Genomic DNA, 27,243 nt, shown 5'->3' on the forward strand with positions numbered 1-27,243 from the left:
GTAAATTCTACATGAATCATCTGCCCTTACTCGTGGCTAGAAATGCAAGGTAGAAGTTTATCAAAGTGATCTCTCAGCAAAATAAAGCATGGAAACATGGATGGATGGGAGAGTTTGCTCTGAATATCAACCATTTCCGCTATAGCTGAAAGACGAGTACTCCCCCCATGATCGCGCTTCCCGTGTGCCCCCTGCAGCACGCATCGGCACAGATCTGTGATCGCTGTATCCTTGGGACACAGCTGATCAAAGATCAGGTTTAAGAGACAATCAGAGTGGCTCTTTACCATGTGTCCAATCACAGCTGATCACAGTGTAAATAGTAGTTGCTGGTTATCAGCAGGCCTCTCCTTACGCGGACAGCGCATGAGGAGAGCCCATAACCGGCCAATCCACACAGGGGATATCTACACTGATAATCAGGGTACTGATCATCAGTGTCCTGATGATGAGTACAGCCCCAACAGTGCCCACTAGTGCTGCCAATCTGTGCCCATCAGTGCTGCCAATCAGTGCCCATCAGTGATGCCTGCCAGTGGCCATCAGTGATGCCTGTCAGTGCCACCTATCGGTGCTGCCTATCATTGCCCATCAGTAAAGTCTCGTCAGTGCCTCCTCATCAATGCCTACCAGTGCCGCCTCATCAGTGTCTATCAGTGCAGCCTATCAGTCCTCATCGGTGCAGCCTATCAGTCCTCATCGGTGCAGCCTATCAGTGCAGCCTCATCAGCACACTTCAGTGAAGAAGAAAAATTACTTATTTAGAAAATGTTATAACAGAAAATAAGCAAAACTTTTTTTTTTTTTTTCAAAATTTTCAGTCTTTTTTTCATTTGTTTAGCAAAAAAACAAAAACCCAGTGGTGAGTAAATACCACAAAATGAAAGCTCTATCTGTCTCAAAAAAAATGCTAAAAATTTTGTTTTGGTATAGTGTTGCATGACCGTGCGATTGTCATTGTAAATGTAAGAGCGCTGACAGCTGAAAATTGTCCTGGGCAGAAAGGGGGTGAAAGTGCCCAGTAGGCAAGTGGTTAAAAATAAATTAAATAGCATTATTGGTTTGTGGCATTCAGATGCAGTGTAGTTCCCCTTTAAACTCTCAGATGCAGGGCCCTCCTAACCTGAATTCCATTGCAACTGTATTGTCTCCTTTATTTTGTAAAGTGTTGCACAAACTGTTGGTGCTTATAAAAAACACAATATGGCAACTTTACATGTGTTAGTAAAACTGTAAATATCATCGGAATTACTTTATGTATCCAGGTGGATTTTTTTCAAAATAAATTGGGCTTTTTTTTTGGTGGTAAATGGTAACAGATAGCTCCTGCTTTTTTTTTTTTTCTATTTTTATTTTCTAGTAAAAAAAAAAATATATACATATATATATATATATATATATATATATACTGTGTATATATATATATATATATATATATAAATATATATACCACTTTTGAAGCTGATCTGGTCCGGTCTCCAGCAGCGGAAGCTCTGCAGATAACACAGCCGGCAACGGCTCTGAAATGAATGGGAAGTGACGTCACCCCCATAGACTTACTATGGGGCTTCTGTTGTCGGCTGCCTCCTCTGCACCCGCCTCCACAGAGAAGCCGCCGCTAACAGCTCAGCGTGGGACCGGATCACCTTCAAAAAAGATATGTATACTGATTTGTTCTTTACAGGGTTAGATAGGTTAGTCTTAGATCATGGATGTCTGTAGCTGAAGAGATTTTCGTGTTAGGGTGAACTTATTCTTTTAATAGGTTTGCTTTATGTCATGCCGACTTGTGGATTTAAAGCTGAACTCAGGGTATATGAAATATAATTTAAATTGTTGCTCAATAGCCACCCCAAAGGATAGAATTCCACTTCATTTGAAGCAAATGCCTTTGCAAATCGAATTATAACCTAGTAAAAGTAGCAGTGACATCATCACTGTGCTGCATATAGCCTGTGCAGAGAACAGAGCATGATGAATGTACTTAGAGAATATTTGCTTATCCCGCAGTTCAGCTTTAAACTAATGACACAAAGAAGTTGGCCAAGTTGGGCATGGTAACCTAATTTCTAATTTTTCTAATGATTTTCAGAAAGGACAGCAGGAGCGTCATCTACAAGCAGAGACTGCCTCCAGGCCGGCGAGGCCTGCAAGAATAACCCAGGCTGCAGCTTCAATTTACGAACACTGCGTCAGTGCATAGCAGGGAATGGAGCCAACAAGCTGGCACCCAACGCCAAGAGCCAGTGCAAGCGCACCGTAGACGCTCTCCACTCCAGCCAGCTGCACGGCTGCAAGTGCAAACGAGGGATGAAAAAGGAGAAGAACTGCCTGAACATATACTGGAGCATCCACCACACGCTGATGGAAGGTGGGGGTGTCATTAATGTCATTGTTTTGAAGTTCTTCTACCTTATGAATGCAACTATGGAATTTTCAGGGAGCGGCTCTCAATGCATTGAAAACCATGGGTCAACTGGGATGTGCAGCTGGTAGCATACTAACATGATGGGTCTAAAGACTCCATGAACACTTTTGCATTTTTGCATTTTGAATATGGTGTGGTTTTCTACATATTTTCTTTTTTACCATTTATTTATAAATGGCCAGGACCAAGCATCTTTCTGTAAAATAATACTTTCTGAGATTATTTTTGAACTTTCCTCCTGCTAGTTTGAGGCCATGTCTTGTGTTCTTGATCTTAGCTTCATATTCCTGCCCCTCTGAACCTCAGTCACACCCTTAATTTATTCAAAGTTTTCAGTCATGTCTCACCTTTCCTTTCTTTCCTCCAAACTGATACATATGATCAATATATAATCTAATACCCAGACAGTGGATGGAGCACTTTTTACAGGTTTTCCTGCACCTCCTTAGCTTCTTTGTTGAAAAAAAATGCACTACTGAGCCTCAAAACCCTGGTCATGGAATACCTAGTGGTAGTTAGTCATATTTAAGCTGACTTGTTCTATAAAGTTTCGTAGATTCTCCAAGCAACTTCTCAGTTCCAATGAGTAATATGGTAGCATAGACACCTTAATCAGTGCTTTAAGTGGCCCAAAAGAGGTGCCAGTACTCTATAATAGCCTATAAATTTTGTCGCCCCCCCCCCACATCAGGGTCCCCACAGAGCACCCCCCCCCCCTGGCCTGGGCTGGGACTCTCAAGAGCCATATTTGGAAGTGGCGGTACTGAGTACCAGTGCATACCGGCCCACTTAAAGCACTGACCTTAATCCAACCACCATGGGATGTGGAGATGTTGATTACCAAGAACAGGACGGGAGGTGTGAAAAGTGTGGAACCCCCTGTTCTAGTTACAATCTCATCCTTGGTGTCAGGAAGTCTGCATACATGTTAATCCTTCTATTCACATTCAGACTGAGCCTTTCTTAAAACTTTAATGTGGTCTTGCAAAAACATGACCACCCATTCTAATTCAGGCTAGGCTTTTGTGAAAACATTCAAAAGGTCAATAAAAAGCATAGGACCATTAAACAGGGGCGAGGAGCAGAATAGACAGAGCAATATAATCATCCTATAATGTATCTAGAGCAGGGTTCCTCAACCAGCAACCCATGGAACCCTAAGGTTCCTCCAGAGTTTGCCAGGGGTTCCTTGAGCAATGAGCAACTTCTGCCTCTCAGATAAGTTCCCTCTAATGCCATTGATCTTTTTAGCTCTCTGTAAAGGGGGGAATTCTTCCCAAAGTGTAAGAAGCATTCTTTTCAATAACTATCACACTAATGTATTATGAGTTGTAGATGTGGCAATTTTAGCAGGGGTTCCCTGAGACCCGAAAGTTATTTCAAGGGTTGCTCTGTGTTGAAAGATTAGCCATCTAGAGTGTCAGAAAAACTCAGAAGGATCTTTAACAAACATCACATCCCTGTGTCCCTCAAGCCTAGTGATACACTGAGACAGAAGCTTCAGAATGTTCATATAAAAGACCTAACACCCCAACACAAGTGAAGTAATTATAGTGTAGATGGTAAGGAATGCAAGGATCATATTAGTGAACAGACAAAACAACCTCTGCAGAAACAAATGTCCCAGCTTAGTAGGTCAAATTATTTAGGTCTTATGGACCTATCTACACTTTAAAGCCTAACTCCAGCTTTGTTATCACTTTAAGTAGTTTGCTTGGGCCAAGATTTTACAATAAATCACACATTTAGCCATGCAAATTGAAGAATTAACACATATGCAGACTCCTGGACACCAAGGATGGGATTATGTAATTAGAATAAGGTGGCTCCACACCTTTCACACTTTCCATCCTGTTCTTAGACAGTGGACATCTACACTATCCATGGTGATTGGATTAAGGTGTCGGTGCTATCTGTAAATACAAATGCTGTGGTATCTTCCTGACACTCACTGAAAGTGAAGGAGTAACTTGGAGACAAGGTCATCCAGTGCCCAGGTCGAATATGGGGAAACTGCTTGGTACCACAATTCATTCCCTTGCCTAACTTATGGCACTTTTCCACTGCAAGTACCGGCTCGGCTCCACTCGGCCCTGCTTGGCCCTGCTTGGCTCGGTTTGGTTTTCCACTGCATGGTACCGCATGGTACGGTGTTGGAACAGTTCGGTACGGTTTGGTACAGTTTGCTTTTCCACTAAAGTAGTAAGTGGGTGGTATAACAACGATTCTCTGACCAATCAGTGGCTAGTAGTGACAAACAGTCAAGGCTGCAAAGGATTGTGGGATATGGTACCGGTACGGCCCTCTTGGAACCACAACCGAGGTGGTACTGTTTAAGCGAGCCGTACCGTTCGGTTCCATGTAGTGGAAAAGCGCCGCCGTACCGTACCGAACCATTCCAACACCGTACCATGAGGTACCATGCAGTGGAAAAGCGCAAAAGCGAGCCGAACCGTTTGGTTCCATGCAGTGGAAAAGCGCCATTAGTGTGCTACACCCTGGACTTGATCTTATGACCCAATATTTGCAAACCCTTCTGAAGTTGGCGCAGTCATTAAGGCAACAGATGTGCAAACATTAGGTCATGGCATCAAGTCCAGGTTGTGGCACACTGAGTTAGACAAGGGAACGAATTGTGATACTAAACTGAATAAAGCCTAGCACACACAACAATTTTTGTTTCGTTCAACCCAGCGGGCTGAACAAAAAAAAACTGATAGCTCAGGATGAGCCACTGTACTAACTATGCAATGTTAGAACAGTGATCACCCCTGCTGAGCTATTGTGTTCTGACGAACACCCTCCCTGCCAGAACACACCTGTCAGTGCTCTCAACCATTGGCTGAGAGCGCTAATCGGATGCCAGTCAGCAGACCTTGTTCAGTCATGCCCCTTTGACAGAAGCCAGACAAAAAGCCGGCTTCTGTTGGACTGGCTGCTGTACACACATGCCAAATGTTGGCTTGCTTCTATTGAACCAGCCGATGACATTCGGCCCTTGTGTACTAAGCTTAAGGGGAATTGTGTCCCCACCCCAGGTGGAGATGAAGGGGGCATGGCCAATAACAGCGAACACCAAAATGTATGTAATGTTTGTGATGAGCTAAGAAATAGTACCTAAGTTTGTGATCCACTAGAGCAAACTGAAGAGTTTAAAATTGGTGCCCAACTAAGGGGCTTAACGGTGGTGAATGTTAGTGGCAGGAGCTGCCAGCATGCCCCCCCCCCTCCCCTCCACATAGCAGCACTGCATTTGGGGTGCCCCTTCTGCCCCCCTCTTGCCCTAGTTCTATTTGGAAAAGCTATGAAATGCCTTCAGTATTACTGAATAAGTCCAGCTAAATGGGACTAACTACTCAACTCATTTTAAGGTAATTTCTGTTAAAGAATGCAGTTGTCGGAACTATAATTGTATTGTCTCATACGCGATGTCTACACTGATGTACATTGATGTATTTTGCACAGTGTGAGCCGGCTTCACATAAAACCAGCAACTCTAGTATGCAAAGCAGAAATAAACACAATAGCAGAGGACAATGGGCAATTCCAATAATTGTGTTCCTGTTGTTTTTTTAGGTGTCAGTGTCTTAGAGAGCTCGCCTTATGAGTCATTTGTGAGGGGGTTCGACTACGTCAGGCTGGCGTCCATAACAGCAGGTAATGAACTCCTCATTGTATCGTCACACAAAATGCACAGAATGTGTTTGTGTCACTTGCAAAAACATCAGCAATTCTAACACCTTTTGGAGTGTCTGCAGTGGAGTATACGTGGGGTATGTTTGTGGCCGGGGACGGGGTTTGCAATAAGAACAGCCCGCCCCCCAAAAATTATTTATGTTATCTTTTATTCTGGCAAAGCGGAATCCATTTTTATCATTCAATGTTACCTTTGCATGGTTATCCAGTAAAGTTATTAGTTGTTTGATTTTGATCACTTGTGAACCACATACCCAAGGAAGCCTAATTCCCAAATGCTTTTGCTTTGGACAAAGAAGGAAATGTAAAGGCATTTTTTTTTGTTTTGGGTAGAGTAGGGAAGGGTTAGAACCCCTGTGCAGATTTTTTTTATTTTTGCTGTTTGTGTCACCACTGGCTACATTCACCCTCTCTATTTGTCCTGGTGATTATTGTCACTGAGACAGAAAGTGATGAGAGATACACCAGAGCAAGATATAAGGGGAATATCCTCCAATTCAGACACATTCTGATAATGACTTTCTGATATGGGAATATACGCTCACAGGAAATTAAGGTACGTCAACAAAGTCAATGAAGGTAAGATATGGAAAAATAAAGAATCTTTTTTTATACTACCTGACCCTGACCACGGCACAACCCCTAACACTGACTGACCCTGACACCAGTGTTAATTTTGACATCAAATTTCAATTTAGTTTTAGTCAAAGTCTTTTGACTAACATGCAATTTTAGTTTTAGTCGTATTTTAGTCATCTAAATTGTTCTATTTTGAATCGTATTTCAGTCGACAAAAAATCTCCTATAGTTTAGTAGACTAACATCTCCAGTACATTTTAGTCGACCAAAATCATTTTAGTCAACTAAAATCCAGTTTGTTTAGTTAAATTATAATGCATGATTTAAGCATTTTCCTAGAATTTCCAAACTCATTATATACTCCTGGAATAAAACATCTTATTCATGTTATTATTTATAATTTGAAAGCATAAATCCACTTTTGTTGAGAAAAAAACTTTCCCCTCTGGGTGATCTCTGTACATTACAAGGATTTTAACAAACTTTTTTGCAGATTCCTACCTTTTGTTATTCTGAACAAATCATTGTTTGTTCCTCTGTGCTGAGTGGGTCTAATGGGAGTGGTTTTATAATTATCTATCAGCTGTGGCAGTTGCAGGGCTCTAATGAGGAAAGCTGCAGGGCCTGCATCCCTTTAGACGTGTTCCTATTGGGAGTATCTCACCAAAAATGACATTTTTGTTGTAGGGGATGCCAGAAATCGGACTTGTATCTTAGTGCAGACTTCTGGGAAAATTGGTGAGCCAATCACACAAGCAGGAAATGATGTTCCTGGGGTGTTGTCAGTATACATTCTGTGTACAGAACAGCTCCAGGCGGCCATATTGCATTGCATTTTCAGAAAATTACAACAGCTGCAGATTGAAAAGGAAAGGTCATTTTTAATAACATTCAATTACAATATGATTTGTGTCACAATTGTATACGCTATATTGTTTTTTCTTTATTTGCTATTTTTTTCCCCAGAAAAGTGGAGTTACCCTTTAAGGTTTGAACATGCACTACAGACACAGATTTAGCCGTTGTGATATATAAGTTAATACCATAAATAATCACATGTTAATCGTTTTTGTTTTAATCCAGGAGTATATAATGAATATGGAAACTCTAGAGAAATGCTTAAATAAGGCATTACAAATTACCTAAACCCAGATCTATCACGATTCGTGAAACCCCCTACAAACTAATAACCAGATGGTACTTTACCCCATTTAAACTGCATGCCATCTTCCCATCTTCTTCCCCTAACTGCTATAGAGGATGTGATGCCCCGGGATCATTTACCCATATTTTTTGGGAATGTGACAAGATATCCTTTATTTGGCAACAACTGGATAGTTTTGCCTCCAAAATCTCTAAGGCTCCATTCACACCTGGGCGTTTTTCAGTGTTTTTCAGCTCCAAAAACGCTAAAAAAAAAACCATTCCAAAACGCCCAGCAAGTAAAACCCCATTCATTTAAATGGCCCCTGTTCACATCTGAGCATTTTGCAAAACGCCTGTAGCTGAAAAAAGTACATGAGCTTCTTTTTGGGCTGATTACCAGCGTTTTTGATAGATGTCAATGACTGCCTCCAAAAACGCCTGAAAAAAACGCCTGAAAATCGCGGTGAACTCGTGGTAAAATCGCAGTAAAAAAACGCGCGAAAACGTTACGCTCAAGTGTGAATGCAGCCTAATAGGCAAATAAACCTCACTCTCCCCAATTGTGTTTTATTCACTATGATACCTGGTTTGTCTGTTCCTCAAATGAGATTTATTCACACTATATGTGTTGCCATACATTGGTTGATTGCAGTAAATTGGAAATCCTCTTCGTTCCCCCTGGCCCAATTAAAGGCTAGACTCTCTTCATTTAACCAAATGGAAAAAAATTTACATGTAATTTTTTTTTCCAATCAGATAATTTTTATTAACCACTTGCCGACCGCCGCACGCCGATCTACGTCGGCGGTCAGCCCCTCACAGGCAAAGTGACGTAGGGCTACGTCACTAGCTTGTGAGGGTCTAGGGAGCGAGCGCGCGCTGCCGGAGGCGCGCTCCCGCTCCCGCGTGGTCACGGACCCCCCCGCGCATGTGACCGGCGGACCCGATGTCCGCCGGCCACTCTGCGATCGGCGGGGGAGAGGGAGAAAGTCAGGCAGCTTGTGTAAACAAGCTGCCTGTCATTCTCCCCTCTGTATGAGAGCTGATCATATGGATCTACTATGTAGATCCGTTGATCACTCTGCATACAGCTGAAGCCACAGCCAATCACAGTTAGAATCACGCCCCTAGGGACACACACAGCCCCTCCCTCTCAAATAAAGTTAACCCCTTCACTACCAGTGTATTTTTACAGTAACAGTGCATATATATAGCACTGATTACTGTAGAAATGTCACTGGTAACCCCAAAAGTGTCAAAAATGTCAGTCAAGGGTCCGATCTGTCCGCCGCAATGTCGCAGTACCGCGAAAAAAAATCGCAGATCGCCGCCATTACGCGTTAAAAAAAAAAACAACAAAAATGACAAAAATCTTTCCCTTAGTCAGTAAACGCAATAACTTTTGCGCAAACCAATCAAAATACGCTTTTTGCGATTTTTTTTACCAAACATAGGTAGCATAAAACAAATTGGCCGAAAATGTTAAAAAATTTTGATTTTTACATTTTTTTTGGGGGGAATTTCATATAAAAAAAAGGGAAAAATATTGTTATTTTTGCAAAATTGACGCTCTTTTTTTGTTTATAGCGCGTGATCAAAAAAATCGCACAGGTGATCAAATACCGCCAAAAGAAAGCTCTGTTTGTGGGAAAAAAAGGACGCCAAATTTGTTTAGATACAGCGTCGCACGACCGCGCAATTGTCCGTTAAAGTCACGCAGTGCCGAATCGCAAAATAACCCCTGGTCGTTTAGCAGCCAAATCCTCCGGGGCTTAAGTGGTTAAAGAAAAAATTAACACTACAACAAGATAGGTACAATAATCAGAACTCAGACACACATATATATATATTTATCTCGTCACATGCATATATTCCAGTATATTCCAGTATATAACTATTTTTTCCATTTTACATCCTAACAAACTACATTCTTAACACAACCCCCCCCCCCCCAAAAAAAAAAATGTAATTTACAATTCAACAAAATTCTATGATAACAAATGGGAACCTTGGTTTGATCACATTCTATTTCCACCGATGAGTTCCTAATCACAAATCTATCTATACGATGTGAATGTGAAAGATGTAGTTGGTATTTTGTAGTCAATTTGTACTTAACGATATATTCTCTATATACTCTTGAATATTTACTGCTTTATGCAGTATTATGGAAATTGTCATAGGTCCGCTACTCAGTACCACTCACACAAAGTCTTATTTTTTCTTGATCCTGTTGTTATACCTGACATAAGAACTTATACATACCTTCTGTAACAATGACTATTGTTTATTGTTGTTTACCTCACTGTTAATATACGCTTTTGTACCACAATTTTTTCACCCACAGAGCCCATTCACACTGATCCGGCTTAGACCGCAACTTGTCCGCCTGACAAGTCGCGGTCCGTTGCGCTCCCATTGTTCGGTACAGGAACTGGTCTAATAGGAGCGACACAAGTCGCTCCGACTTAGAAAAAGGGTCCTGTACTACTTCGGGGTGACCTGGAGCGACTTGCATAGACATTCATTTTATGAAGTCCGCGCAGGTCGCCCGAAGTTGGATCTGACATAGTGTGAACGGGGTCTCAGAGCCGACTCACACTACTCCAACTTGGGACACGACTTGTGTGCCCTCAAGTCGCCCCAAGTCTCTTGTCATTACAAATTCAATGTAAATGAATGAGAGCCGTCTTAATATGCACTACTGAAGTCGCTCTGACTTCAGAAAAGGTTCCTGTACTACTTCAAAGCGACCTCTATCCGACTTGTGCGCATAGACTTCAATGGGAGTCGCCTCTAAGTCGGATCCTTATCTATTTTCAAGCGACTGTGATCAGACTTTCCAGGAAGAAGAAAAATATAAGTCTCTTCAAAGTCACGCTAAAAAGTCGCTCCTTCATGGGGCGACTTTCTGGTTGCGGTAGTGTGAACCGGCTCTAATAAAAAAATTTGTATACAAAAAAAAAACAAAAATACCTAAACCCACTGTATCTCATAGTTGTGACCAGAACAGGGACCTGGGACCAACCTTGTTCAATTTATTCATAAACAGCATTGAGGACGGGATCAGTAGTTCGATATCAGTTTTTGCAGATGACACAAAATTGGCCAGGGCAATAACTGCACAGCATGAAGCAGATATCCTACAGAATGACCTGGACAAAATTACGGAGTGGGCAACGACATGGCAAATGAGGTTTAACGTGGAGAAGTGTAAGGTTTTGCACTTGGGGACTAAAAACATAAAAACACAATACACGTTAGGAGGGGAACCCTTGGGGGTATCAAAAATGGAGAAGGATCTGGGAGTCTTGGTTGATGATAGATTAGGCAACAGCATGCAATGTCAAGCGGCAGCTGCCAAAGCCAGCATAATATTAGCATGCATAAAGAAAGGGATGTATTCCAGAGATAAGACTATAATCCTTCCACTTTATAAAACTCTGGTCCGACCGCATCTGGAGTATTCTGTCCAGTTCTGGTCGCCAATCCTCAGGAGGGATGTGTTGGAGCTGGAGAGAGTCCAGAGAAGGGCAACTAAACTAATTGGGGGATTGGAGGACCTTGACTATGAAGAGCGTCTACAATCGCTCGATTTATTCTCCCTGGAGAAGAGACGTCTGAGGGGGGACATGATAGCAATTTATAAATATCTTAATGGGGATCCCAGCTTAGAAAAAAAGCTGTTCATTCGAAGGGATTGCATGAGGACTCGAGGGCATACAATGCGATTAGAGGAGAAGCGTTTTAACCTCAGGCAACGTGGGGGGTTCTTTACTGTTAGGGCTACAAGATTGTGGAATTCTCTACCACAAGAGGTGGTTTCTGCGGGTAGTATGGTGGCTTTCAAAAGACTCTTAGACTTACATCTCAAGGATCAGAACATTCAGGGGTATGTGAGATGAGTACAGCCACACACACCTACACAGGTTGAACTGGATGGACTATTGTCTTTATTCAACCTCACCTACTATGTAACTATGTAACTATGTAACAGGGAAGATTTGCACAGCTGAATGTAAACAAACATTGAATCCCCAATCCACCCATGTGCATTCAAGCTAAAGAACGAGTGCTTTTTAAAATGTTGTACGTTTATCTCCTCGCCTTACCTAAGCCCCTCTCTCTCTCCCCACACATGCTTGTTTACCTCAGTACAATGGACAGGACTCAGGTGTTTGTTTACTTCCAGCAGCACAAATCTTCCCTATTCTGGCCACAACTATGCATTACAGTCCCATAGATTTGTATGGGATCTTCCATAGATGTGCACTGCCTATTGCACTAGGGTGTTCACCTCAAAGCTCAAACATACTTGCATGTGTGTGTGCATGTGTATAGACAGTATACTGATGGTGTCAGTAGGGCAGAGATTGGCATCTATAGGGCAGTGAACAGTATCAGTAATTTTTATTTTTATTTTTTTACAATTTTTTAGGGACCCTTGTAAGGGGGATTTGATGAAATATCAGGGGTCTAAAAGGGAAATGTTAAAAAATTTAGATTTTTTTTTTGAGAATGTCATACAGCAGAATGTGAAAAATATATATATATTTTTTTTCAACTTTGTCGCTCTTTTTTTGTTTATAGCGCAAGAAATAAAAAATTGCACAGGTGATCAAATAGCACCAAAATAAAGCGCTATTTGTATTTGTATATCATTAACACAAATTTTGAAGTGCTTTGTTGAAAGTTAATTTTTTTTTTTTTATTATAAATAACACATTTAAGGGTTTTGTGCTGTGGTGAGTTTATATCTTTTTTGGGGATCTTCGGTGATCAAGTCTTCTTGAGGGCGGATTTCTTTATTTCAACCTATAGCTCTCCTGGATGGATAGAGGCTCTGGCTGGGTTTTGAGCCACAAGCGATCTTAACCACTTTACCTCCGCCCACAGTAATATTACTGCGGCAGAGTGGCTCGTTATCGTCTGACGACGTAGTACTGACGACGTAGTACTACGTCGTCAGACACTCCCCCTTCTGTTTTCGGTCACAGCGGGAGTCGGGCCAGGGGAAGAGCAGCGGCGATCGCCGCCGCTCATCCCCGATCGTCGGGGATCTAGTGTGGAGATCCGCCCGCCTGTGTAAACACAAGCGGGCGGATCTCCCAAGTGACAGGGAGTGACAGATCGGAGTGTTCAGCATAGCTGGACATCTGATCTGTCCTTCTGTCACATAGTCACCTCCCCCCCACACGTCAGTAAGCACCAGGCATACATTAACCCCTCCCTCTCCAATAAAATTAACCCCTTCCCTGCCAGTGTCATTTTTACAGTAACAGTGCATGTAATGTCACTGGTACCCCCAAAAGTGTCAAAAATGTCAGTCAAGGGTCCGATCTGTCCGCCGCAATGTCGCAGTACCGCAAAAAAATCGCAGATCGCCGCCATTACGCATAAAAAAAAACCACCAAAAATGACAGAAATCTTTCCCTTTGTTAGTAAACGCAATAACTTTTGCGCAAACCAATCAAAATACGCTTATTGTGATTTTTTTTACCAAACATAGGTAGCAGAAAACAAATTAGCCAAAAATGTAAAAAAAAAATTGGTTTTTACATCTTTTTTGGGGGGAATTTCATATAAAAAAATGTTAAAAATATTGTTATTTTTCCAAATTTTAACGGCTCTTTTTTTGTTTATAGCGCAAAAAGTAAAAATCGCACAGGTGATCAAATACCGCCAAAAGAAAGCTCTGTTTGTGGGAAAAAAAGGACGTAAATTTCGTTTGGGTACGGCGTCGCACGACCGCGCAATTGTCAGTTAAAGTCGCACAGCGCCGAATCGCAAAAAGTGGCCTGGACGTAAGACAGCAAAATCCTCCGGTGGTAAAGTGGTTAATTAACAGGAGGTCCTTACACGCTGATAAGCAGGCACTCTTTAGGCCCTGTTCACACCTGAGCATTTTTCAGCCTATAAAACGCTCATCTGTGAAAATCCAAAACGCCCAACAATCAAAATCCCATTAATTTCAATGGCCCCCTGTTCACATCTGAGCGTTTTTTCCCCTGAAGCAAAACACCTGTAGCTCAAAAAAGTACAGGAGCTTCTTTTTGGGCTGATCAAGAGCTGTTCATAGGAATGCATTAAAACGCTGTTATCAGTGTTTCACAGGTGTTTCCCAGGCGTTTTTCAAACACACAGGTGGTCTCCACCCCTTTTAACACACCCAATTTTTTACATAAATCAAAACGCCTGCAAAAAACGCCCCAAAAAACGCTCATAAAACACCCCAAAAAAACGCTCATAAAACACCCAACAAACGCCAGAGAAATGCTCTAAAAACGCCTACAAAAACGCCTGAAAACTATACGCTCAGGAGTGAATGCAGCCTTAAATGCTGTTATCGGTGTTTCACGGGCGTTTCTCAGGCGTTTTTCAAACACACAGGTGGTCTCCACCCCTTTTAACATGCCTATTTTTTTACATAAATCAAAACGCCTGAATAAAACGCCCCAAAAAACGCTCATAAAACGCCCAAAAAATGCCGGAAAACTATACGCTCAGGTGTGAATGCAGCCTTAAATGCCGTTATCAGTGTTTCACAGGCGTTTTTCAAACACACAGGTGGTCTCCACCCCTTTTAACACACCCATTTTTTTACATAGATCAAAATGCCTGCAAAAAACGCGACAAAAAAAAAAAGGTCATAAAACGCCCTAAAAACACTCAACAAACGCCAGAGAAACGCCCAAAAAACGCTCTAAAAACGCCTTCAAAAATGCCCAAAAAATGCCTGAAAACGATACGCTCAGGTGTGAATGCAGCCTTAGGCCCCTTTCACACAGGGAGTCCGTCAGGCGGACTCCATTTTTCTCAGCAGGGGTCGATCCGCCGATCCCCCGCTGAGCAGGAGGATGGCAGATGTGTCTCTGCGCTGTGTGTGGAGACTGAGCTGTCAGGTCCCCGTTGTTCTCTATGGGGAAATTGGATGGGAACGGACCGTCTGTCCATTTTCATCCGATTTGATCCGATCTGCGGGACGGATGGAAAATAGAGTTTCCATCCGTCCAGATTTGACGAATCGGATCGGATGTCAGCGGACATGTCTCTGCTGACATCCGATGCCCCATAGAGATGCACAGGGGGGACCGTTCAGATCCGCCAAAAAAACTGACAGGCAGATCTGAATGGTCCCCTTGTGTAAAAAGGGGCCTTAAGGTTAGGGTGCTAACTAAGGATCACGCACTTGGTGATGGATGGTGTGTTTATTGTTTGAAGGACTTTGTTTCACTACAATTTGGACTTTATATGTTTATATTTATTTTTATTTTTACAATCTTATTTGTGTTTTCACATTTTCGTATTTAATTTCCTATTTTCTTATCATAATTTAGCGAAACTCAGGTTTGTAATGATGTAATCGGGATCCCTTTATTACGGCTCCTGCTTGTCTTTAGTTGACGACACCCCTTATTTTTTTTTATTAGCACATCCATTTGCAGTGTCCTCCGTCCCTTCCCTCTGCCATCTCCCAGCATTATATTTATCGCAGCAGTACAGGTGCACTTTACATAAGCCAAACCAAAATTGTACACACCTCAGCTGTTCCAGCAGTGCGATTTGCCAGGTGGAGACCAGATGCTGGTCCTTCTTATGGCTGACACAAAGGGAAAATAATAAAAAGATCTTTATTTCCCAGGAAATTCAATATATTTGGAAAGCAAAACAGATTGTGTGAGCCTGGAATACCCGGCCAGAGTCCTCCGCATCCCCGAATATAATTCTAAGAACTCCATGATATTATCTGTTCTCCGTCACATAGAGAAAATATAATCGTACCAGCGATTGTCTCTGAATTGTGGGGAGGATTCATGAACGCCCACAGTGAGGTGCCAAAATGGGATTATTAACCACTTCTGGACCGGAAGATTTCCCCCCTTAATGACCAGGCCATATTTTGCAATTCGGCACTGCGTTACTTTAACTGACAATTGTGCGGTCGTCCGACGCTGTACCCAAATAAAATTGATGTCCTTTTTCCCCCCACAAATAGAGCTTTCTTTTGGTGGTATTTGATCACCTCGGTGATTTTTATTTTTTTGCGCTATAAACAAAAAAAGAGCGACAACAAAAAAAACAATATTTTTCACTTTCTGCTATATGACATTCCCCAAAAAAAAAAAAAATTCAAAATTTAACATTTTAGGCCAATTTGTTTTCTGCTACATATTTTTGGTAAAAAAAATCGCAATAAGCGTATTTTGATTGGTTTGCGCAAAAGTTATCGCGTCTACAAACTATGGGAAAGATTTATGTCATTTTTATTGTTTTTTTTTCTTTTTTTTTTTACTGGTAATGGCGGCGATCTGCAATTTTTAGCGGGACTGCGACATTGCGGCGGACAAATCGGACCCTTAACTGACATTTTTGACACTTTTGGGGGGACCAGTGACATTACTACAGTAATCAGTGCTATAAATATGCACCGTTACTGTAATAATGACACAGGGAAGGGAAGGGGTTAACACTGTGGGTGATCGAGGGGTTAAATGTGTACCTAGGGGAGTGATTCTAATGGGGGGTTGGAATTGTGAAATGACCATAGAGACCTGTGTTCCTATATAAAGCAGGATCACAGGCGCTCTGTGATCATTCCAGGGAGAAGAACGGTCAGCTGTGTTTACAACAGCCGACCATTCTTCTCTCTCAGCGGGGAACGATCGGTTGTGGCAGACGGCAATCGGAACCGCCTGCCCCATGCATCGGAGTCACCGCTGCCGAGTGGGGGCGGGAGCACGCTGTTGGCGGCGCGCTGGCCCCCTAGCTGCAGGCGCGCGACCAATGTAGACCTACATCATTTCGCACAGGAAGGCCGCTCTGCCGCAGTAAATCAGCGGTGGGCGGTCTGGAAGTGGTTAAAAAGCAGACATGTCTAACTGTAAACTCAGGGGCTTTGGAAATGTTGCATTTTAAGGCAGTATTAAAATGGAGTTCCACACAAAAGTGGAACTTTTGCTTTAAGGCCTCCTGACCCCCTGACATGCCACATTTGGCATGTCCTTTATTTGGGGGGGGGGGGAGCAGGTACTTAGATTTGACAGATACCCGCTCCCACTTCCGCTCAGGCTGCCTAGGCAGCTCGAGCAGAAGTCCACCTCTCCGCCTCCCTCCCTGCAATCTTCTGGGACAGGTCACAGGTCCGAGAAGATTGCCTGTCCACTCAGGACACGCAGTCTTCACAGCTTAGGTGCCCACGCTAGAGACGCTGGCACCGTTCGGAGAAGAGGGAGAGAACCAAGGCTCCCGCCGGCCACATCGCTGGATCGTGAGACAGGTGAGTGTGTGTTTATTAAAAGTCAGAAGATACGTTTTTTGTAACTGCTAATAAACACCAAAACGCCAAAACGGGTGGAACTCCTCTTTAACCACTTACCCACTGGGCATATAAACCCCCTTCCTAGCCAGACCAATTTTCAACTTTCAGTGCTCTCCCATTTTGAATGACAATTACTCAGTCATGTAACACTGTACCCATATGAAATTTTCGTCCTTCTTTTCACACAAATAGAGCTTTCTTTTGGTGATATTTAATCATCAGTGGGTTTTTTATTTTTGCGCTATAAATAAAAAAATCCAAAAGTTTTGTAAAAAAAGAATTTTTCTTCAATTCAGTTTTAAACTTTGGCAAGCTTAGTCATTTTTCTTCATAAATTTTGGCCAAAAGTTATACTGCTACATATCTTTGGAAAAAAAAAAAAATAAGAAAGTATATATCATTTGGTCTTTGTTACGGTTATAGAGTCTAAGGCCCCTTTCACACATCCGCCGATCCCCCGCTGAGCACGCGGATGGCAGCTCTGTCTCCGTTCTGTGTGCATAGACAGAGCTGTCAGGTCCCGCTGTCCTCTATGGTGGAATCGGATGGGAACGCACCGATCCCATCCGATCCGCCAGACAGATGGAAAATAGGGTTTCCATCCGTCCGGATTTGACGGAAGGCTCGGATCGGATGCCAGTGGACATGTCTCTGCTGACATCCGCTGCCCCATAGAGATGCATGGGGCATCCGTTCAGACCTGCCTAAAAAACAGACAGGCGGATCTGAACAGTCCCCACATGTGTGAAAGGGGCCTAAAAGCTATGGGGCCAATCATTGAAAATTGATCACATCTGATGTATTGACGGCCTAGCTCATTTCTTGGGACACTAACGAGCCAGAAAAGTACAAATGCCCCCCAAATGACCCCTTTTTGGAAAGTAGACATTCCAAGGTATTTAGTAAGAGTCATGTTGAGTTTTTTGAAGTTGTATTTTTTTTTTCAGTTCTTTGCAAAATAAAGATTTTATTTATTTATTTATTTTTTCACAAAATTGTCATATTACCAAGTTATTTCTCACAGACTGTATAGGCATACTTGCAACTACACCCCAAAATACATTCTGCTACTCCTCCTGAGTATGGCAACACCACATGTGTGTCTTTTACGCAGCCTGGCCACATACAGAGGCCTAACATCCAAGTAGCACCTCCAGGTGTTCTAGGAGCATAAATTACACATTACTAGGGTTGAGCGAACACGGACTGTATTATTCGTGTTCGTACCGAATAATTGGATTTTTGTTACCCGAACACGGACCCGAAAACTTTACTGTATATTCGGTTAAAAATCCGTGTTTGGTCGTTTTATTTCCGGGTTTTGCATGCATTGGCGCGCTTTTCATGGCGGGCTTTCAACAGCCAATCAACAAGCGTTTAACTGGTGTGCCTAAGCCATCCCAGCCATGCCTACAAATGTATTAGTAGCTGTGATTGGCCGTCTGAAGCATGTGACCAAGTCTTTATAAGTTCGAGGCAGCGCCGCTGCGGCGTCATTCTGCTGTTTAGTTCAGGGAAAGAGCACACATCAACGTGCTGGCTGCTGATTAGGGACAGACAGGAAAAAAAAAACATTTGTGTCCGGATAGAATTGAGGGACAGGTCGGAGTGTGTTAGGCAGGGCGAGTTGTAGGCATTTTAGGGCGAGGCTGCTGCTGATTTTTAGGGTCAGTGTGTTCTACAAACTACAATCAATATTGCTGTGTGGGGTGGGGTTTGCAGTCACCCGATCTACGATCATCATCTTATCAATCCTTTTAGGGAGAGAGTCTGCTGATTTTTAGGGTTAGTGTGTTCTACAAACTACAATCGATATTGCTGTGTGAGGTGGGGTTTGCAGTCACCCGATCTACGATCATCATCTTATCAATCCTTTTAGGGAGAGAGTCTGCTGATTTTTAGGGTCAGTGTGTTCTACAAACTACAATCGATATTGCTGTGTGGGGTGGGGTTTGCAGTCACCCGATCTACGATCATCATCTTATCAATCCTTTTAGGGAGAGAGTCTGCTGATTTTTAGGGTCAGACAGTGTGTTCTACAAACTACAATATTGCTGTGTGGGGTGGGATAGGAGATAGGCAGGTGTCAGTGGTCCACATCCATTTTGCTGTGTGTGGGCTGCAGTGAACACAATCTTTTGGGGTGCAGCGAACACAATCTTTTTGGGGTGCAGTGAACACAATCTTTTTGGGGTGCAATGAACACAATCTTTTTTGCCCACTGAGGAGGAGGGAGAAAATTATTTTTCTATCAGTCACTGTGTGCAGCCTTTTTCCTTCAGCTGTGCTGTGCTGACTGATCATACACTGCTGTGTTCAGTTCACATGTGCTATTATTGAGTGGTTTCAAAAATCATACACTTTTTTTCTATTCCACTATTCAATATACAGCCTTGGGTTAAAAAAAAATTAAATTGTGGCCTGCAGCAGAGCTGAATGATATTTGGGGTTTTTGGGGTTCATCTCATACTTCTGAAGATTTGAGGGTGCTGCCTGTTCCAAACTCCTCCTACTCCTCATCCAGCCTTTTAGGGGTACAAACAATAGTAATTGGGGCCTAGTGTGCTTCTGTACGTGTGAGATACATACACTTTTTTTGATCATATTTTCTATTCCGCTATTCAATAAAAACCTTTGGGGATCAGTTAAATTGCGGGATAGTCTGTGTTGGTACGTGTGAGATCCACCTTTCCAAGTTTTTGGGGTCCATCTCATACTTCTGAAGATTTGAGGGTGCTGCCTGTTCCATACTCCTCCTACTCCTCATCCAGCCTTTTAGGGGTACAAACAATAGTAATTGGGGCCTAGTGTGGTTTTGTACGTGGGAGATACATACACTTTTTTTGATCATATTTTCTATTCCGCTATTCAATAAAAACCTTTGGGGATCAGTTAAATTGCGGGATAGTCTGTGTTGGTACGTGTGAGATCCACCTTTCCAAGTTTTTGGGGTTCATCTCATACTTCTGAAGATTTGAGGGTGCTGCCTGTTCCATATTCCTCCTACTCCTCATCCAGCCTTTTAGGGGTACAAACAATAGTAATTGGGGCCTAGTGTGGTTTTGTACATGTGAGATACATACACTTTTTTTGATCATATTTTCTATTCCGCTATTCAATAAAAACCTTTGGGGATCAGTTAAATTGCGGGATAGTCTGTGTTGATACGTGTGAGATCCACCTTTCCAAGTTTTTGGGGTTCATCTCATACTTCTGAAGATTTGAGGGTGCTGCCTGTTCCAAACTCCTCCTACTCCTCATCCTGCCTTTAGGGGTACAAACAATAGTAATTGGGGCCTAGTGTGGTTCTGTACGTGTGAGATACATACACTTTTTTTGATCATATTTTCTATTCCGCTATTCAATAAAAACCTTTGGGGATCAATTAAATTGCGGGATAGTCTGTGTTGGTACGTGTGAGATCCACCTTTCCAAGTTTTTGGGGTTCATCTCATACTTCTGAAGATTTGAGGATGCTGCCTGTTCCAAACTCCTCCTACTCCTCATCCAGCCTTTAGGGGTACAAACAATAGTAATTGGGGCCTAGTGTGGTTTTGTACGTGTGAGATACACACACTTTTTTTGATCGTATTTTCTATTCTGCTATTCAATAAAAACCTTTGGGGATCAGTTAAATTGCGGGATAGTCTGTGTTGGTATGTGTGAGATCCACCTTTCCAAGTTTTTGGGGTTCATCTCATACTTCTGAAGATTTGAGGGTGCTGCCTGTTCCAAACTCCTCCTACTCCTCATCCAGCCTTTAGGGGTACAAACAATAGTAATTGGGGCCTAGTGTGGTTCTGTACGTGTGAGATACATACACTTTTTTGATCATATTTTTTATTCCGCTATTGAATAAAAACCTTTGGGGATCAATTAAATTGCGGGATAGTCTGTGTTGGTACGTGTGAGATCCACCTTTCCAAGTTTTTGGGGTTCATCTCATACTTCTGAAGATTTGAGGGTGCTGCCTGTTCCAAACTCCTCCTACTACTCATCCTGCCTTTAGGGGTACAAACAATAGTAATTGGGGCCTAGTGTGGTTTTGTACGTGTGAGATACATACACTTTTTTTGATCATATTTTCTATTCCGCTATTCAATAAAAACCTTTGGGGATCAGTTAAATTGCGGGATAGTCTGTGTTGGTACGTGTGAGATCCACCTTTCCAAGTTTTTGGGGTTCATCTCATACTTCTGAAGATTTGAGAGTGCTGCCTGTTCCAAACTCCTCTACTACTCATCCTGCCTTTAGGGGTACAAACAATAGTAATTGGGGCCTAGTGTGGTTGTGTACGTGTGATATACATACACTTTTTTTGATCATATTTTCACCACTAATAACTGGGCCTCCATGCGAGACCTGTGTGCCTTGTTGCGCTGTTTTGAGTACTCCACCAACATGGCCAGTGCCGATGACGCCGTTTTCAGCTTAACTATCCCACTTCTATGCCTCCTTGAAAAAACAATTCGGGCGATGATGGAAGAGGATGTGGCACAGGATGAGGAGGAGGAGGAGGATGAAGAGGTAACATTTCCAAGGCTTTCAGGGCAGTCATTCGCAAGGGGCTCCGAGGGTGGGTTCCTGCACACACAAATGCCAGGGACACAATTGTCCAGCAGGAGCACAGTTCTGGAGGATGAGGAGGATGAGGAGGAGGAGCTGGAGGAGGAGATGGAAGCATGTTCACAGCAGGGTGGCACCCAGGCCAGCTCATGGCCATCACTGGTGCGTGGCTGGGGGGATACAGAGGACACGGACGATACACCTCCCACAGAGGACAGCCTTTCGTTGCCTCTGGCAGCCTGGCACACATGAGCGATTACATGCTGCAGTGTCTCCACAACGACCGCCGAGTTGCCCACATTCTAACTTGTGCTGATTACTGGGTGGCCACGCTGCTGGATCCCCGTTACAAGGACAACGTACCGTCCTTAATTCACTCACTGGAGCGCGATCGCAAGATGCGCGAGTACAAGCGCACGCTGGTAGACGCGATGCTGCTGGCATTCCCACCTGACAGCGGGGTCACAGTGGAAGCACAAGGCAGAGGAGGAGGAGGAGGAAGAGGTCGCCAACGCAACCAGGGCACCGCCAGCACCTCAGAAGGCAGGGTTAGCATGGCCGAAATGTGGAAAAGCTTTGTCAGCACGCCACAACAAACAGCAGCACCAGCAGCTCATATGGAACGTCTTAGCAGGAGGCACCATTTTACCAACATGGTGGAGCAGTATGTGTGCACACGCCTACATGTAGTGAATGACGGGTCTGCCCCCTTCAACTTCTGGGTCTCCAAATTGGGCACATGGCCTGAGCTTGCCCTTTACGCCTTGGAGGTGCTGGCGTGCCCTGCAGCCAGTGTATTATCTGAACGGGTATTTAGCACGGCTGGGGGCGTTATCACAGACAAGCGCAGCCGCCTGTCCAGAGACAATGTGGACAAGCTCACGTTCATTAAAATGAACCAGGCATGGATCCCACGGGACTTTTCCGTACCTTGTGCAGAATAGCGATGGATACCGACCTTACCCAGCCATTGTTCCATTTTTGCTCTTTCTCACTCTTTTGGGGTGTACCCTCATTTAAAATTTGTGAAAAGAAGCAGTGTTGGCTACCTCGTCCTCCTCAGGGCCAGAATAACGTAGGGGCTATTGGAGCTGCAGCTCCAGGCCCCTACCTTTTATATAGGCCCCGGGTTGGCCATATTCACTGTTACCGCTCTTCTGTCACTTGTAAACACAGAAGTCTGGCTTCTATGCTCGCTTCCCCAGGCAGCTCCCTCAGAACCTCCCCACACAGCACGAAGGCCGGACAAGGAGGGACAGTTGCCGATGCATGGATGTGTTTATGGGCTTCAGAGACAGCATCCCATGTTGAATTAGGCATGCATGGCTGCACCCTTCCTCCTCTGGGTGCATGCCAAGGCACGGCCCTTAAGGCCCTTCAAAATCCTCAGCACCAAGCCCATGATGCTCTTAATCCGGCCCTGGTCCTCCTCCACCGCCGCTTCCACCTACACCACCCATAGGTGTGCGCAGCCTATTGCATTAGGGTGTGCACCCCAAAGTTGAAATACACATGCACTCCTACTCCATATGGGCCTTGTCCTTCAGAGATGAAGAACATTGTTTTATTTTTCAGTTTTTTTTTTTTTGTTGTTTTAAGTTATTTCCCTATCCACATTTGTTTGCAGAGCACTTGCCATGCTCTTAAATACGTTTTGCTGCCATTTGCAGCACTCTAGCCCTTTCCTTTGGTGTTTTAGAGCCATTTTAGTGCCTGAAAGTTCGGGTCCCCATTGACTTCAATGGGGTTCGGTGTCCGGGAAAAGTTCGGCAAAAGTCCGGGACACGGACCCGGACTTTTTTTTAAAGTTTGGCCGAACCCGCCGAACACGGACATCCAGGTGTCCGCTCAACTCTACACATTACCCCATTTTGGAAAGCAAACACCCCAATACATAATCTAGGAGTCATTATAAGTCTTTTGAACTTGTCATTTTTTTCCGCAAGTTTTTAGGAAATATGGAAAGAAAAAAAAAATGCATTTTTTTTTTTTTTTACACAAAGTTGTCCATTTATAAGATATTTCTAACACATAGTATGTACATAACAAATATTACACCACAAAATATATTCTGCTGCTCCTCCTGAGTATGGTGATACCACATGTGTGACGCTTTTACACAGCCTAGCCACATACAGAGGCCCAACATTCAGGGAGCACCATCATTTCCTGACTACCCATTACAATTTTGTGATACACATTAGGGCACTGATAAGCACTGTAGTGGCACTGATGTGACACGGATAAGCACTGATGTGGCATGGATGTGGCACAGATGAACACTGACCTGGCATGGATGTAGCACGGGTGAGCACTGATCTGGCATGGATGTGGCACAGATGAACACTGACCAGGCATGGATGTAGCAATGGTGAGCACTGATCTGGCATGGATGTGGCACAGATGAGCACTGATGAGGCATGGATGTGGCACAGATGAGCACTGGTGTGGCATTGATTTGGCACAGATGAGCAGTGATGTGGCACAGATGAGCACTGATATGGCATGGATGAGGCACAGATGAGCACTGATGTGGCATTGATTTGTCACAGATGAGCATTGATGTGGCACGGATGAGCACTGATATGGCATGGATAAGGCACAGATGAGTGCTGATGTGGCACGGATAAGCACTGACGTGGCATCGATGTGGCATGAATGAACACTGATGTGGCATGAATGAGCACGGATGAGACACGGATGAGCACAGAGGTGGCATGGGTAGGCACAGGTGAGGCAAGGGTGGACACAGATGAGGCATGGATGTGGCATGGATAGGCATGATTGAGGCACAGATTGGCATGATTGAGGCACGGATGGGCATGATTGAGGCACGAATGGGCATGATTGAGGCAAGAATGGGCATGACTGAGGCATGATTGAAGTATGATTGAAGCATGACTGAGGTATGATTGAGGCACGATTGAGGCATGAATGAGGCATGGAGGAGGCAGGTGTGAGCGGTGCTGTGTACAGCGTGCGAGGAGAGGAGAGCACTGAACCGGACATGCACCGGTTTGTTGACAATTGATTGCTCCATCATTGGTTGGAGTGATCATGTGGTAAAGGGCAGCTGTCATTGGCCCTTTACCACACGCGTACATGATCTCTTGGTGGGATAATTGCATTTGGTAAGCGGCCAATCTCATGCACTTAGCACAGTGGCATTGCACCTTTAATGTGGAATATTTCATTTGCACCAAGAGCACTTTGTTCGATCTGCATGTGGGAAGTTGGAATCACCTTTATTTTTTTTTTATCATGCAAATATATGAACTGTGAAGCACAGATCTATTTACGACCTTTTTGCACACCTGGTTTTCATTATCTGCATTTTTGATAGCAGGTTTTCTATCAAGTATATATACTGTATATGACAATTTTATATGCTTTGGCAGACATCCCAGCCTGCAAAAACTCATTTCAGGAAGGTGGCACTCTGCCCACCCCCTGCACCAATTTAACACAACTAGAGGATGATCAAATGAAATGGAATCAGTATACAGAGGTTTACTTCTTCTGAAAGATATCAACCAGTTCCCGACCACCCACCGCCTATTTACTGCGGCAGGGTGGCTCTCCTGCACAAACTGACATAGATCTACGTCGGTCGCATGTGGGAAGCTAGGAGGCGAGCGTGCGCCGATGCACGGGGCAGGTGGCTCCGATTGCTGCCAGCCACGATCACTTCCCACTGAGAGAGAAGGACGGGCAGCTGTTATAAACACAGCCGACCGTTCTTCTCCCTGGAATGATCATAGAGCCCCTGTGATCCTTCTATATAGGATCGCATGTCTCTATGGTCATCTCAGAAGCCCCGCCCCTCCACAGTTAGAATCACTCCCCTAGGGTCACATTTAACCCCTTGATCACCCACACTGTTAACCCCTTCCCTGCCAGTGTCATTATTACAGTAGCAGTGCATGTTTTTAGCACTGATTACTGTAGTAATGTCACTGGTCCCCCCCTAAATTGTCAAAAATGTCAGTCAGGGGTCCGATCCGTCCGCTGCAATGTCGCAGTCCCGCTATAAATCGCAGATCACCGCCATTACTAGTAAAAAAAAGAAAAAACAATAAAAAGGACATAAATCCTTCCCGTAGTTAGGAGACGCGATAACTTTTGCGCAAACCAATCAAAATACGCTTATTGCGATTTTTTTTTTTTACCAAAAATATGTAGCTGAAAACAAATTGGCCAAAAATGTTAAAAAGTTTGATTTTAATTTTTTTTTTTTTTTTTTTGTGAATGTCATATAGCAGAATGTGAAAAATTATTATTATTTTTTTTTTTCAAAAATTGTCGCTCTTTTTTTGTTTATAGGGCAAAAAATAAAAATCGCACAGGTGATCAAATACCACCAAAAGAAAGTTCTATTTGTGGGAAAAAAAGGACGTCAATTTTATTTGGGTACAGCTTTGCACGGCCACGCAATTGCCTGGTAAAATAACGCAGTGCCGAATCCCAAAATAGGACCTGGTCATTAAGGGGCAAATCCTTCCGGTCTTAAAGTGGTTAAAAGAACACTCTAACCACCATGACCACGTCAGTGATTTGAAGTGGTGATGGTGGTAGGTGTCAGAAACACTGCACATGCTGGGATAATTACAGTTATGTGCTGGGGGCTAGTTATACCCCTAGAACATACTGCTGGTGGTTACTGTCGGCTGGTACTGCTGGTGAGTACTGCTGGCTGATACTTTTGGAGTGTACCGCTGGCTGGTACTTTTGACATGTACTGCTGGCTGGTACTGCTGGGGAGTACTGCTGGCTGGTACTTTTAGCGTGTACTGCTGGCTGATACTTTTGGGGTGTACTGCTGGCTGGTACTTTTGGCATGCACTGCTGGCTGGTACTTTTGGCGTGTACTTCTGGCTGGTACTGCTGGTGAGTACTGCTGGCTGGTACTTTTGGCGTGTACTGCTGGCTGGTACTGCTGGTGAGTACTGCTGGCTGGTACTTTTGGCGTGTACTGCTGGCTGGTACTGCTGGTGAGTACTGCTGGCTGGTACTTTTGGCGTGTACTTCTGGCTGGTACTGCTGGTGAGTACTGCTGGCTGGTACTTTTGGCGTGTACTGCTGGCTGGTACTGCTGGTGAGTACTGCTGGCTGGTACTTTTGGCGTGTACTGCTGGCTGGTACTGCTGGTGAGTACTGCTGGCTGGTACTTTTGGCGTGTACTGCTGGCTGGTACTGCTGGTGAGTACTGCTGGCTGGTACTTTTGGGGTGTACTGCTGGCTGGTACTTTTGTCGTGTACTGCTGGCTGGTACTTTTGGCGTTTACTACTGGCTGGTACTTTTGGCGTGTACTGCTGGCTGGTACTGCTAGCTGGTACTGCTGGCGATGCTGCTAGTGGGAAATGCTGGCGGAGAGTGTTTGGAGCGGTGCTGGATGAAGTATGCGGCTGCAGTAGAGAGCAGAGCGGATGCTTCCTGTATCTCTCCTCACAGGCAGAGTGCATTTGATATCACTCCGCCTGTGACAGGAGGCGAAACTATATAGGAAGC

General features: G+C 43.8%; 1 protein-coding gene across 1 annotated transcript in view; it reads left to right on the top strand.

The window, feature by feature from the left end:
• The window catches only part of GFRA4 (GDNF family receptor alpha 4), a 727,205-nt gene that overhangs the window by 631,544 nt on the left and 68,418 nt on the right, over positions 1–27,243 (top strand). Inside the window, exons 3-4 of the mRNA XM_082258679.1 lie at positions 2,093–2,371; positions 6,005–6,085. Coding sequence (XP_082114805.1) covers positions 2,093–2,371; positions 6,005–6,085 — 360 coding nt within the window. The remainder of the gene's footprint in view (positions 1–2,092; positions 2,372–6,004; positions 6,086–27,243) is intronic.

This window comes from Pelophylax lessonae (assembly GCF_965119305.1).
Source record: "Pelophylax lessonae genome assembly, chromosome: 1".
NCBI lineage: Eukaryota > Metazoa > Chordata > Amphibia > Anura > Ranidae > Pelophylax > Pelophylax lessonae.